Source organism: Monodon monoceros, unplaced genomic scaffold, assembly GCF_005190385.1.
Source record: "Monodon monoceros isolate NGI ecotype Baffin Bay Population unplaced genomic scaffold, NGI_Narwhal_1 Super_Scaffold_6, whole genome shotgun sequence".
NCBI lineage: Eukaryota > Metazoa > Chordata > Mammalia > Artiodactyla > Monodontidae > Monodon > Monodon monoceros.
Genome location: NW_021703783.1, coordinates 75,797,160 through 75,809,159, shown reverse-complemented (window position 1 = coordinate 75,809,159; position 12,000 = coordinate 75,797,160). Strand labels below are relative to the sequence as shown.

Below are 12,000 nucleotides of genomic sequence, written 5' to 3'. Positions count from 1 at the left end.
TAATGAGACTTATAGTTGAAGTTAAAATAATTTACCCAGAGTCACTTCAGATTTAGCAGCAGAATCTGACCAGAAGCCAAGGTTCTTCATATTTCAAGATTACCTGTTCAATAAGTTTAGAATTGGGCAGTCACAGAGTGCATGTGGTCTATGACTCCCCCTAGGTGTGAAGGGCCTTTTGTTTCTATATGCCACTCTCCCTCCTCTGAGCTAGAGTCTGAAGTATATTCCAGGAAGGCAATCTCATAGTTAACTGCAAAGCTAATATGGACATTGATTCTCACCATAGTCACAGCTAACCTATAGTGAATGCTTCTGTGCCTCACAACCAGCCTTTGAGGTAAGTACTTAAAGTTCTGAAGTATGGTAACTGTTAATATGTACTACGTCAAAAAGTGATAATTAATTTTATTTAAATAAGCATTTCATCTTTACAAGGGTCTGTACTTATCTAGTTCAACTGTGCTTCTCTTGAGAAGTTCAACTCTAACTTCTCTTCTTCTAAGAGAGAATTAATCATTCATCACCCTGCTACATGTATATACTATTATTTACTAAACTCACCAAATTAAAGTGATTATTTTTAATATATCCATCTTTCCTTTTAGACCATGAATGAGTTTTATGACCTTTGTATCCCCAATGCCTGGCACATAGTGGACACTCAATAAATGCTTACTGAATTAACAGACTAAAAATGAGAATGAAAACTAAATCTGGAAGAAAATTGGAGAAAGAATGTTGATAAGTCAACAATGTATGAAGACCTCTGAAAGAAGATTTTACTCTTTCAGAGGACATTTCATCACTGGCAATTTTCTCAGACAGAAATTAATAACAAAGGTTATCAAAGGAGATCATCACCAGTGAGAGAAAAAATATGACATTAGGAAAGGAATTCAAGGATTCCAGTCCTCTAAGGATATTTTTGTTGTTATAATGAGGGGAGGACTGCTAGTGCTATTTAGTTCTCTGGAGTCAGGAATGTCAAACATTCTACAATGCAGGGGACAGTCACACACAGGGTTGGTGCCCCTTCTGAGGCACAATGGAAATGTCCCATCAAATTTCATGTCTAACAGAACAGTTTTCTTATCCATTTAATTTATACAAATTCAGATATAAAGGCAAAACAAAAAATAAATAAATGAATAAGGAGAAGGGGGAGAAAAGACTCAAAGAGAAAGATTAGTATGATATACTTGAGTATATGCTCCAGAGAGAATAAATAGGTATGAACTGGGGTATCCCTAAGCCTCTCCTGGTGGGACCAAGAGCCAACAGGATTTCTAGTGCCTAAGAAAATAGTACATGGTTTTCTCAAGGTTTTGTTTAACAGGATTTTTAAATGCCAGTCAGCTGTTGCTTAGCAGAGGAAAGTGGTCTCTTCGAACCAATGGAGTAGAAATTAGCTATGGCAGTTACTGAGAAATGAAGTGTTGGCCTCAAACGTGGAGTTTCTCTAAGCTTAGCATACCTGAAACACAAGCTATCTGATGACTTTATCTAAATCCTCCCACTTGCCCATAAAACCTAACTGCCCTGTCTTCTGCATACCATGGTGCTCCATTCGTTACTTAACTTTGCCTGCATTTGGACATCCATTAGGTTATCAATCCCTTTGTAATTGGGATTATCATTTACTATTTTAAACTGTATTATTCTTCAGAAAAATCAAGTTAATATTAGTATTTTAGTTACACTTCAATAGAAAATGGTTATATGAAAATATTAAGTACTTTTTCTTTTGTTTCAGCTGGGAAGACAACTTATCTACCGCTCAAAACCTCCATCTGGTAACAAACGTGAACTACTTTTAGTCAAGGATACAAGAACAAAATCACTGGAGGAAGAATATTTTTTCACTTGAATAGGAGCAGTAAGACATTTATAACCAGAATGCTTTAGGCATATTTTGTAGATTTTTGCTTTTCAGTAATGGCAATATTCTGCCCCACACACAGGCCTAACCAATTTCAGGAAGACAGGTCCTTACTCTAAAAGGCTCTTAGGATTGGAAATGGGAGTTATTTTCTTTTGTTGAAGACCTTTATTATCCACATCCTAACCATTATTCCATATAGCTAAACATTTATACTTTCTGTTGTCCCAGGTGGGGATACACATCCAAAGTGACCTTACTGATGTAACTGTATGGTGAATGACCATTTCAGTGCAATAATGGCATTCTGACAACCTAAGACTTTAAATAATCTTTTTTTTTTCAACCAGTCCACAGGAAAGTTCATAGTGTAAATTTTATCACTGTGGAGTATACATTTTAACAATGTGCAACTCTAAAATACTGATTTGAGGAGTTTAAAACTTAAATGAAAACTACTAGATTATGTTCTCATGAGAACATAATGAGACATAACCAACCATGAGACTGATTTTTAATTCACATTAAGGGGTTCTGTTCAGAAAACTTAATTCTCTTAAGTGAACAAACCATATGTCTTCAGCCTACATGTCAGTTCACAATTTCTGTTGTGTTCTATACTCAAAACCATCTTAATTTTCAGGTGACGTTTCAATTTTAGCTGTAATGTGCATATCATTTAGCTCACATTGATATAGAATTAACATGTAATTTATTGACTACTAAGTAAAATAATACAGTCTATATTAACTCTAAGAAAATATTTAACTTTATATGTGTCAAAAGTGGCTCAAAAATAACTCTAAAAGAAACAGTTGCTTTTAAAAGGTCTCAGTTAATATACAATTACAAGGGCTAAAATTGACTTTCATAAACATTTATAGAGCATATAAATAAATTTCCCTTATAGAAAAAAAAATACAGCATTGGGCTTACATGAAAACCAACTTGAATAAAGTTGGGTGGCTTTTAAAGCATTAGTTCTGTGAATAATTTTTCAACTGTTTCAACATTTGAGCTCTGCATGTAAATATCTGAATATGAATAGCTCACAGTCAAGTTGAAAAACAAACAAATCTTTATTGTCTACAAATATATATAAAAAAAATTCCCCCCAAAAGATGCTATTCTCTCATTTCCCCATCTTCTTCTTCTTCTTCAACACCCCTGATATAAAGGACATTATTACACCTGTAAACAGAAAAACAGTCCATTTTGTTGTTCCAACAAGAAACCATATAAGATCTGAATTACTACATTTATTAGATTTTTTTCATTACAAAAATATTAATGCTAAAATTACATCATTTCTTTCTCTTTTTTAAAAAAATTTACCTTTGGTTTGTTAAAGAGCACATCACACTCATTTTTATACCATGCGGTTGTTAAAAAATGGTATCTTTATGATCTCCCAAAGGGAATAATGACTAGAATTTGGAGATGTGAAGCTAGTTCTAGAAAATAAGTGTAATACGAATCCCTAATAGCAGCCAGACCCACCTAAAATTCAAAACCAAGCTCTTGCAACTAAAACCACTGAAAAAGGTACAGTTAAGAGCTAGAAAGTTTAATATCAACACTAGAAAAACCTTAGGAATGAACAATTCCCAAATATTTAAATCTGCTTTGACAAGTTTAACAATTTCAAGAATCTTGAAGTCTAGTTGTAGAATGTTATGTTAAAATTAATAGTGATTTAAAAAAAGTAATTCTGAGATTGGGGCACTAATAGTTTATTTAAACAGGTATTTTTACTGCTCACCAGTAACTCCTAATATAAACTACTGATGTTTTGTTACCTTATTAAAACTTCACCCAGATGTCCAGATAATGCTCCATCTATGTATTCTTCTGTGTTTGCAAGCTTTAAATAAAAAGAAAATATATTAGTATAATCACACAAGAGGAAAATAATATTATACACCTAATATTGGTGAGAGAACTTATTAACAGAGACCTTTCGGTACCAATGACTCACATTTACCTACAATAATTAGAAGATTAGCTTTCTATTACTACTGTAGTACTTTTTGGTTTCATATAAACATTCAGTAAAGTTAACATTGATGGATGTAGAACTGATATATAATAAAGCTCGTTTCAACACAATTTTTTAAATATCTCAATAATGTAATATTTCTTTCTATTAAACATTAAAACAACATGTCAAGGAAGACAGTCTCCAATTTATGAACAAGCTGTGAATAATTCAGGTCTAAAGAAACAGACGTTAACTTTTCTCAGAGTAATAGCATTATATCATATTGAGGAACCCAATGGGTACAAAAGCTATGGCTAAAATACCAAGTACTCTTATATTAGTCAACAACCAAACTAAAGAACTGAATAAGAATTTTTAAAAATTATGTGCTAATAAACAGGAAAAAAATAAGTTCTTAAGAGGAGGTTTAATTAAGAGTGACCTTTATAGTTACTTTAGAGAACTCTATTATTTCTAATTTTACATCAAAATGTTTAGCTTTCCTTTTACATAAAGATAATAAACTTTACTTATAATTTAAAAAAATTACAATCAGTGCTACTGGGACTCACAAAAGAAATGAACAAGATAGAAAGGAAACAGGGACGTTTCCTTCATTAACTAGGCAAGTGGGCAAAGGGAAAGAAAAATAGGTCTTAGAGAGGATATAAGGTAAGGCATTTAAAACATGTTAATGAATTAATAATGCTACTGGATATTATTCCTTCTCCTATAGAGAACAAAAAATAACCTCTTATACTCAGGGGATATGGTTTTGTCTGAAATTGTTGCCAACAATTAGTTTTGTATGCAATAGCTCTCAGAAATAATGTATTAACATCAACTAATTTTTTTTTAAAGTGATTATTTCCGGCAGATGTTCACCAACATTTAAACTGGTTTCTAAATTATAATAATGCTCCAAAGGCCTTCTACCACACTTTAAAAAAACTGAACTATAGCTGATTTACAATACTGTGTTAGTTTCAGGTGCACAGCAAAGTAATTCAGTTACCCCATTTTTCAGATTCTTTTCCATTATAGGTTATTATAAGATATTGAATATATAGTTCCCTGTTTTATACAGTGGGTCCTTGTTGTTTATCTATTTTATACACAGCAGTGTGTATCTGTTAATCCCAAGCTCCTAATTTATCTCTCCCCCACTCCTTCCCCTTTGGTAACCACAGGTTTGTTTTCTGTCTCCGAGTCTGTTTCTGTTTTATAAATAAGTTCATTTGTATCATTTTTTAGATTTCACATTTAAGTGATATCATATGATATTTGCCATTTTCTGTCTGACTTCCTTCACTTAGTATGATCATCTTTAGGTCCATCCATGTTGCTGCAAATGGCATTGCTGCATTCTTTTTATGGCTGAGTAATATTCCATTGTGTGTGTGTGATACATATGTACCACATCTTCTTTATTCACTCATCTGCCGATGGACATTTAGGTTACTTCCATCCATGTCTTTGGCTATTATAAACAGTACTGCTGTGAACACTGGGGTGCATGTATCTTTTTGAATCAGTGTTTTCTCCAGATATATGCCCAGGAGTGGGATTGCTGGGTCATATGGTAACTCTATTTTTTGTTTGTTTGTTTGTTTTTGCGGTACGCAGGCCTCTCACTGTTGTGGCCTCTCGCGTTGCGGAGCACAGGCTCTGGACGCGCAGGCTCCGGACGCGCAGGCTCAGCGGCCATGGCTCACGGGCCCAGCCGCTCCGCGGCATGTGGGATCTTCCCAGACCGGGGAACGAACCCGTGTCCCCTGCATCAGCAGGCGGACTCTCAACCACTGCGCCACCAGGGAAGCCCTATTTTTTAGTTTTTTAAGGAACTCCCCCCATACTGTTCTCCATAGTGGCTCCACCAATTTACATTCCCACCAACAGTGTAGGAGGGTTCCCTTTTCTCCACACCCTCTCCAGCATTTATTGTGTGTAGATTTTTTGATGATGGCCATTCTGACCAGTGTGAGGTGATACCTCATGGTAGTTTTGATTTGCATTTTTCTAATAATTAGTGATGTTGAGCATCTTTTCATGTGACTTTTGGCCATCTGTATGTCTTCTTTGGAGAAATGTCTATTTAGGTCTTCTGCCCATTTTTTGATTGGGTTGTTTGGTTTTGTTTTGTTTTTTTGATATTGAGTTGTATGAGCTGTTTGTATATTATCAGATTTTAAATAAAATCCAAAATTCTTACAATCCCTTAAAAGGTCTTCCATGACTACCATTCCAATCTTTCTATCATACTTCCTGTAATTCACTCTGCCCTCACCTTCTTGTTGTGCCTTGAAAAGAAAAAGCATGTTTCTGCCGCAAAGCCTTTGCAACTTGCTGTTCCCTCAGATTGGGATGCTCCTTCCCCAAACACTCTCTTCAGTTGCTCACTCAATTCTGGTCTCTGTCTAAATTTACTTCCTCAGAGAGGCTTTCCCTGGCTATCCTATCTAATACTGTACACTCTTGTCACCCTCTTCCATCTCTGCTTTCTTTTTCTCCATAGCATCTATCATTACCTGATACCATATCACATTATATTACCATCTCCCATCACTAAAACACAAACTTCTTGAGGATAGGGACTTTGTTTTTGTTCACTGGTGTATTCACAGTGCCAGGCACATAGGGGCTCTCAGTAAATATTCACTGAGTGAACAAACTCAAAAGCATCACCAATGCAGTTAGTTACTCAGAGATAACATTTCATAACTCTGACAGGTTCACTAGGAAGCCATATTACTTCTAAAACCAAATATTTGGTGGGTATTCTTTATTCCTTTCTTTTAATGAGATATAGTTCTTTATAAAATTCTCTTTTAAAGTATACAAGTCAGTGGTTTTTAGTATATTCATAAAGTTATGTAATTATCACCACTATCTAAGTCTGGAACATTTTCAGCACAATGGATATAGTCTTCAAATTTCTCTATGGCCTTGGTAAATGATTCCTGCTTAGGGAATTTTCCAGGCCAAAACCATGCTCTATAAGAACTTTGGGGACCTGAGCATTGTCTGTTCAGGTGGTAAACTCTTAAATTAAGGAAAATGTCAGCTTTGGGCCTACAAGTGCTCCTATTAGTACTGTGCCTACTGCACTATCAGTTTGGAATACTTGGAGTCATGATTGGTTTGACCACCTGTCTAGGTACCCTTTAAAGTTCACTCATCAGCCATTAATCAGTCACATAAATACCTGCGCTTCAGGAAAATATAACCTCAAACTCTTTCTTCAAAAACCCGTCTGAAAACTATTGAATTAAACAACAAAAAAACCAAACACCCCAATTTAAAAATGGACAAAGGACATGAACAGGCATTTCTCCAAAGATATGTAAATGACCAATAAGCACATAAAAAGATCTTAACATCACTAATCATTAAGTAAATGCAAATCAAAACAATGAGATACCACTTCACACTCATTAGGATGACTATTAAAAAAAAAAAACCAGAAAATAACAAGTGTTGGTGAGGATGTCAAGAAACTGGATCCCTTGTACATTGTTGGTGGAATGTAAAATGGTGCAGCTGCTGTGGAAAACAGTCTGGCACTTCCTCAAAAAATTAAACAAAGAATTACTGTATGATACAGCAATTCCACTTCTGAATACAGACTCAAAAGAACTGAAAGTAGAGACTCTAACTGATATTTGTACACCTATGTTCACTGAACTATTCACAACAGTCAAAAGGTGGAAACAATTCAAATATTCACCAACAGAAGAACGATTAAAATGAGGTAGAGTTGACCCTTGAACAACACAGGTTTGAGACCGCATGAACAAGCTGATGCAGAACCACGGATACGGAGGGCCAAGTATGGACTCAAGCATCTGTGGATTTCAGTATACCAGGCAGGTCCTGGAACCAATCCCCCAAGGATACTGAGGGACCGCTACACACAATGGAATATTTCAACCATAAAAAGGAATGAAATTCTGATACATGCTACAACATGGATGAACCCTGAAAACACCATGCTGAATGAAATAAGCCAGACACACAAGGACAAATATTGTAGGATTCCACTTATATGAGGTTCCTAGAATAAAGACAAAAAGAACAGTGTTTACCAGGAGGCAAAGGGAATGGGGAGTTATTGTTTAATGGGTAGTTTCCCTTCGGGATGATGAAAAAGTTCTTGAAATGGATAATGGTGATGGATGCACAACCATGTGAATGCAGTTAATGCCACTGAGTTGCACACTTGAAAATGGTTAAAGTGGTAAATTTTGTGCTATATATATTTTACCTCAATTAAAAACAAAACGTGGCTGAAACATTTACAGAAGCTAGTTTAATAGACAAGTAGCCAGTTCATTAATTCTTTTGGTCAGTCTGTTTTCTCCCTCAAGAATTGCTTTTATCGGGCTTCCCTAGTGGTGCAGTGGTTGAGAGTCCGCCTGCTGATGCAGGGGACATGGGTTCGTGCCCCGGTCCGGGAAGATCCCACATGCCGCGGAGCGGCTGGGCCCGTGAGCCATGGCCACTAAGCCTGCGTGTCCGGAGCCTGTGCTCCGCAATGGGAGAGGCCACAACAGTGAGAGGCCCGCATACCGCAAAAAAAAAAAAAAAAAAAAAGAATTGCTTTTATCAAATTACTTTGATGTTGTACATTTAGCATTCATCAAAAGACTTAAGAATTTCACTGGAAAAGTTTCTCTCAGAGCTAAGTGCTGGGAAAAGTTTTGCTTCTTCTGCGAACTCTAGTGTATTTGTCTTATGGCATTGTGAATCAAATGTCTGAGCTCTTCTTACTTTTAACCGCTAGGAGTCAAATCCGTGCTTGAATTTTGGTTTAATATGTCTCATACATAGTTATCACAGTTACAACACCCTCCTTGGCCTTGACTTTATTCCTGAATTTTGCTCTGTGTTTGTCAATTAAATTAATTACATCTTTGTAAGTCACACTAAACCTTTAAGGAGTCAGGTGAAGAAAAATAAATACAATTTAATGACCTTTGTAACTCTTCAGCTTACCTGCATGTTCATATAGCCATCTACAGACACCAGGTAGCCTTTGTACTCCATTCCCCACTTAAGCTTCACCATTACTGGCTTTCCTGTTAATCCATTGAGGAAAGGTTTGGGATTGAGGGGCAAACTCTGCACAAAGAACAAAAAAAGAACCCAATTGATTATTTTTCCTTAGTTTGGCTTCCATTACCTACTCTCTTCTCTATCAAATCACCAATATTTTATAGTATCCAAATAAAGCAAAACTCTTGTTTCCCTCTCACATTATTACATAATTTTCACTTTTGTTGAAGAACATCAGAGAAACTTAAATACCCAGTTAGCCAATTTCACCTTCAATCCATCAAGACTTGTAGAAGTATTCATTGTTCACTTAAGAAACACTGAACACCTAATATGCATCACTCACTGTTCCAAGGTCATAAAGAAACAAAGGTAAAGGCAGAAAAAAGAAAAAAAAAAAGCAGATAACGGTCCCTGTCCTCAGGCCCACAGTGGGAGGGGGGAGGGCCAAAACACATGCAAATAGACAATTATTTTGCAATGTAGTAAGAGGAGATATGCTATGTACAAGGGTACCAAACAATCAAACAATCCAGGTTAAAAGAAAAGGAAGAGTTGCCTGAAATAAGTAATGCCTCTGTTTTAAAGGATGAGAGGTATTTCCAGAGGGAAAAGGGCTGATCTGGTGGGGTGGGGTGGGGTGGGGTGGGGGTGGGGGTGGGGGTGGGGGTGGGGGTACCTATGTAAAAGGAGGGAAGAGTGAATGAACAAGGGATCTCAGGGACACACAAATTAGTTTTGTATGAGGCTACAGAAGGAGGCAGGGACAGATCATGCTCCACGATCTTCAACTGAATTCCAGGAGCTAGGACCGGGTCTTCTTTGACTTTGCAGTGCCTCCTACATATGGGCAGTCACTTAATGTTTGTTTATTCAGCTAACCGGTAGTACCCCCAGTGAATTCAGACTTTTCTTCCTTTCCTCATCTGCTCACTCATCGGCCAAAGAAAGAAAACCAAGAAACTTGGCTACTAAACCCTCTAGAATAAGCACATTCACAGTGATCTCAAATGGGTCTCCAGTTTTCACTCATCTTTCTCCAACTTGTTAGCCACATGGCAAGTATTATTTTTATCATACCATGTCTCTGCTTAAAATGCTTCGATGGCTTCCAACTGCACTTGGAGTGGAACCCAGACCTCCTAAAACGGCCTAAGAGGTCTTGCCCGACCCTATCTCATGACCACTATCCTTGCAGGCGGCTGTGGCTTTCTCTCAATTCCTCCAGCTAGTCAGGTGTTCCTTCCGGCCTCACAGCCTGTGCTCCTGTTCCCTGAGCTTGAGGTACACACGCTTCCTCCTGCTCTTCACGGGGCTGCATTCCATATCTCTTAGATTTCAGGTTCAATCCCTCCTCCAAGGGATGCCGCCTGTAACCACTCTTCTAACGTACCACGGCGCCCCCTCACAGCACCGTTTGCTCCCTTCTTAGCAGTTAACGTTATTCGAAATTATGTATTTATCGTTGTTTGATTAATGTCTGAGTTAACCTAGAGCAGGGTCCGCGTCAGTACTTTTTATCCTATATTCCTAGCACCTAGAACGTTACCTGGCCCTGGCAGGTGGCAGGCGCTCAGTAAAGCTTTGCTAAACGAACAGGAAAATGCTCAATGCCTGGGCTCTGTATTCCAAAGGGCTGCAGGGCCCCCCAACATCACGGGACGAAAGCGGATTGTGGAGTGTGATAAGTGGGACGTGAAAAACCGCTGCATTTTTACCCCAGCCCTGTGGCCCCAGGCAGCAAGGACACCTCAGGCTCGGATACAAAACGAAGACGGGGAAGAGGGCAGGGGCACTCCTGGGGAGGGGAGCGCTTCGGAAGGAGGGCGCGCCTCAGACACCCAGAGCAGGGAGAAAGGGGCTGGCCACCCGGCGCGCCGCGCCTCACGCGGATGAATGGGAAACGCGCGAACCAACCACCAGGCCCGGCAAGGCTGGTCACCCGCCCTCTCTCTCTCACGGGACACTGGCCGCTCTCTTTCTCCTTACCATCGCGACTACTGCTGCAGTAGTGGGCAAATGCTGCAGGCTACTCGCCGCCGACCCAGCTGTCGTCCGACCCTCGTGATTGGAGTAGCCACAGCAGGGTCCCCAACCGCGTAGCTTCAGAGAAATGGCCGCCAAATAGCAGCGTGACCTTTCACCTCCAACTACCTCTCTCCTGGCTTCTGTGATTGGACGCAAAGAGGTGCGTGCTGATTGGAGGAGGTGGCTGGGCATGTCTCCTAGCAACCAGCTGCGCCGAATGGGCGCGCGCCTCCATGGCAGTGCGCGGGCCTCTGGGAAACCGGCTGCTCTAAGCCAACGGGAGGATGCCTGCGAGGCTGCAAATGCCGTGAGGCGGCTCTGGTTTCTCGTTTGCTCACCTACCTCGAGGGTGCACTGTGTACCCTGTAGAGTGGACGTCATGTCTTGCCAACTTGGCTAGTGGGGGGTTCCTTTGTCCTCGTACACCTGGGAGAACGAATTTGGGGCTCTCGGGTTTCCTCCTCACTTTCCCACAGAATCTGTGCTGGGAGGTCTCCTCTGACACGGTCCCCTTCTCTCTGTTCTGTAATGCTCAATGCTCATGTCAACCCACTTCAGGGGAAGTGGGAGAAGCAAGACTAGATAGGCTAAGGGACGTGAAACGCACCGAAGTAAGTCAAGTACAGAATATATTTCAGATGAGGTTACATGGAGTCTAGAACATGGTGTGGTGGGCTCCCGCTCCATCTGTTTCTTTTGCGTTGTGAGCAGAGGCCCGCTACAGTCTTTATACTGCACTTATAGCAGAAGGTGGAGGATGTTTACGCTATCACGGATTGATCCTTCTAATATAAGAGTGGAATTGTTAGGTCATACAGTAATTCTGTACTTGACTTTTTGAGGAGCTACCAAACTGCTTTCCACAATGCCTGCACCATTTTACATTCCCACTAGCAATGTATGAGATTTCTAATTTCCCCACATTCTCACCAACACTTATTTACCATTAAAAAATATTATCATAGTCATCCTAGTAATCCTAATAATAATAAGCCGTCTCATTGTGGGTTTGATTTGTATTTCCCTAATGACTAATGATGTGGAGCAACTTTTC

The 12,000-nt window shown here is 39.1% G+C and overlaps 2 protein-coding genes across 2 annotated transcripts in view; one reads left to right on the top strand and one right to left on the bottom strand.

Moving 5' to 3' along the window:
- The window catches only part of CCDC38 (coiled-coil domain containing 38), a 40,868-nt gene extending 38,617 nt beyond the window's left edge, over window positions 1–2,251 (top strand). Inside the window, exon 13 of the mRNA XM_029206727.1 lies at window positions 1,757–2,251. Coding sequence (XP_029062560.1) covers window positions 1,757–1,870 — 114 coding nt within the window. The 3' untranslated portion in view covers window positions 1,871–2,251. The remainder of the gene's footprint in view (window positions 1–1,756) is intronic.
- Window positions 2,252–2,626: 375 nt separating this feature from the next.
- On the bottom strand, window positions 2,627–11,064 carry SNRPF (small nuclear ribonucleoprotein polypeptide F). Its single transcript, XM_029205395.1, has 4 exons — window positions 10,908–11,064; window positions 8,859–8,984; window positions 3,682–3,746; window positions 2,627–3,073 (listed from the first exon to the last, which is right to left on the bottom strand). Exons 1-4 carry the CDS (start codon window positions 10,908–10,910, stop codon window positions 3,007–3,009), a joined length of 261 nt encoding a protein of 86 aa, XP_029061228.1. The 5' UTR covers window positions 10,911–11,064; the 3' UTR covers window positions 2,627–3,006.
- Window positions 11,065–12,000: the final 936 nt, after the last annotated feature.

Excerpts from the sequence above, each read along its gene's own strand:
- SNRPF (XM_029205395.1), bottom strand. Across the intron at positions 3,747-8,858 it reads ATGGCTATATGAACATGCAG|CTTGCAAACACAGAAGAATA; the intron begins GTAAGCTGAAGA and ends TTTTATTTAAAG. Across the intron at positions 3,074-3,681 it reads CTGGGTGAAGTTTTAATAAG|GTGTAATAATGTCCTTTATA; the intron begins GTAACAAAACAT and ends TTCTGTTTACAG.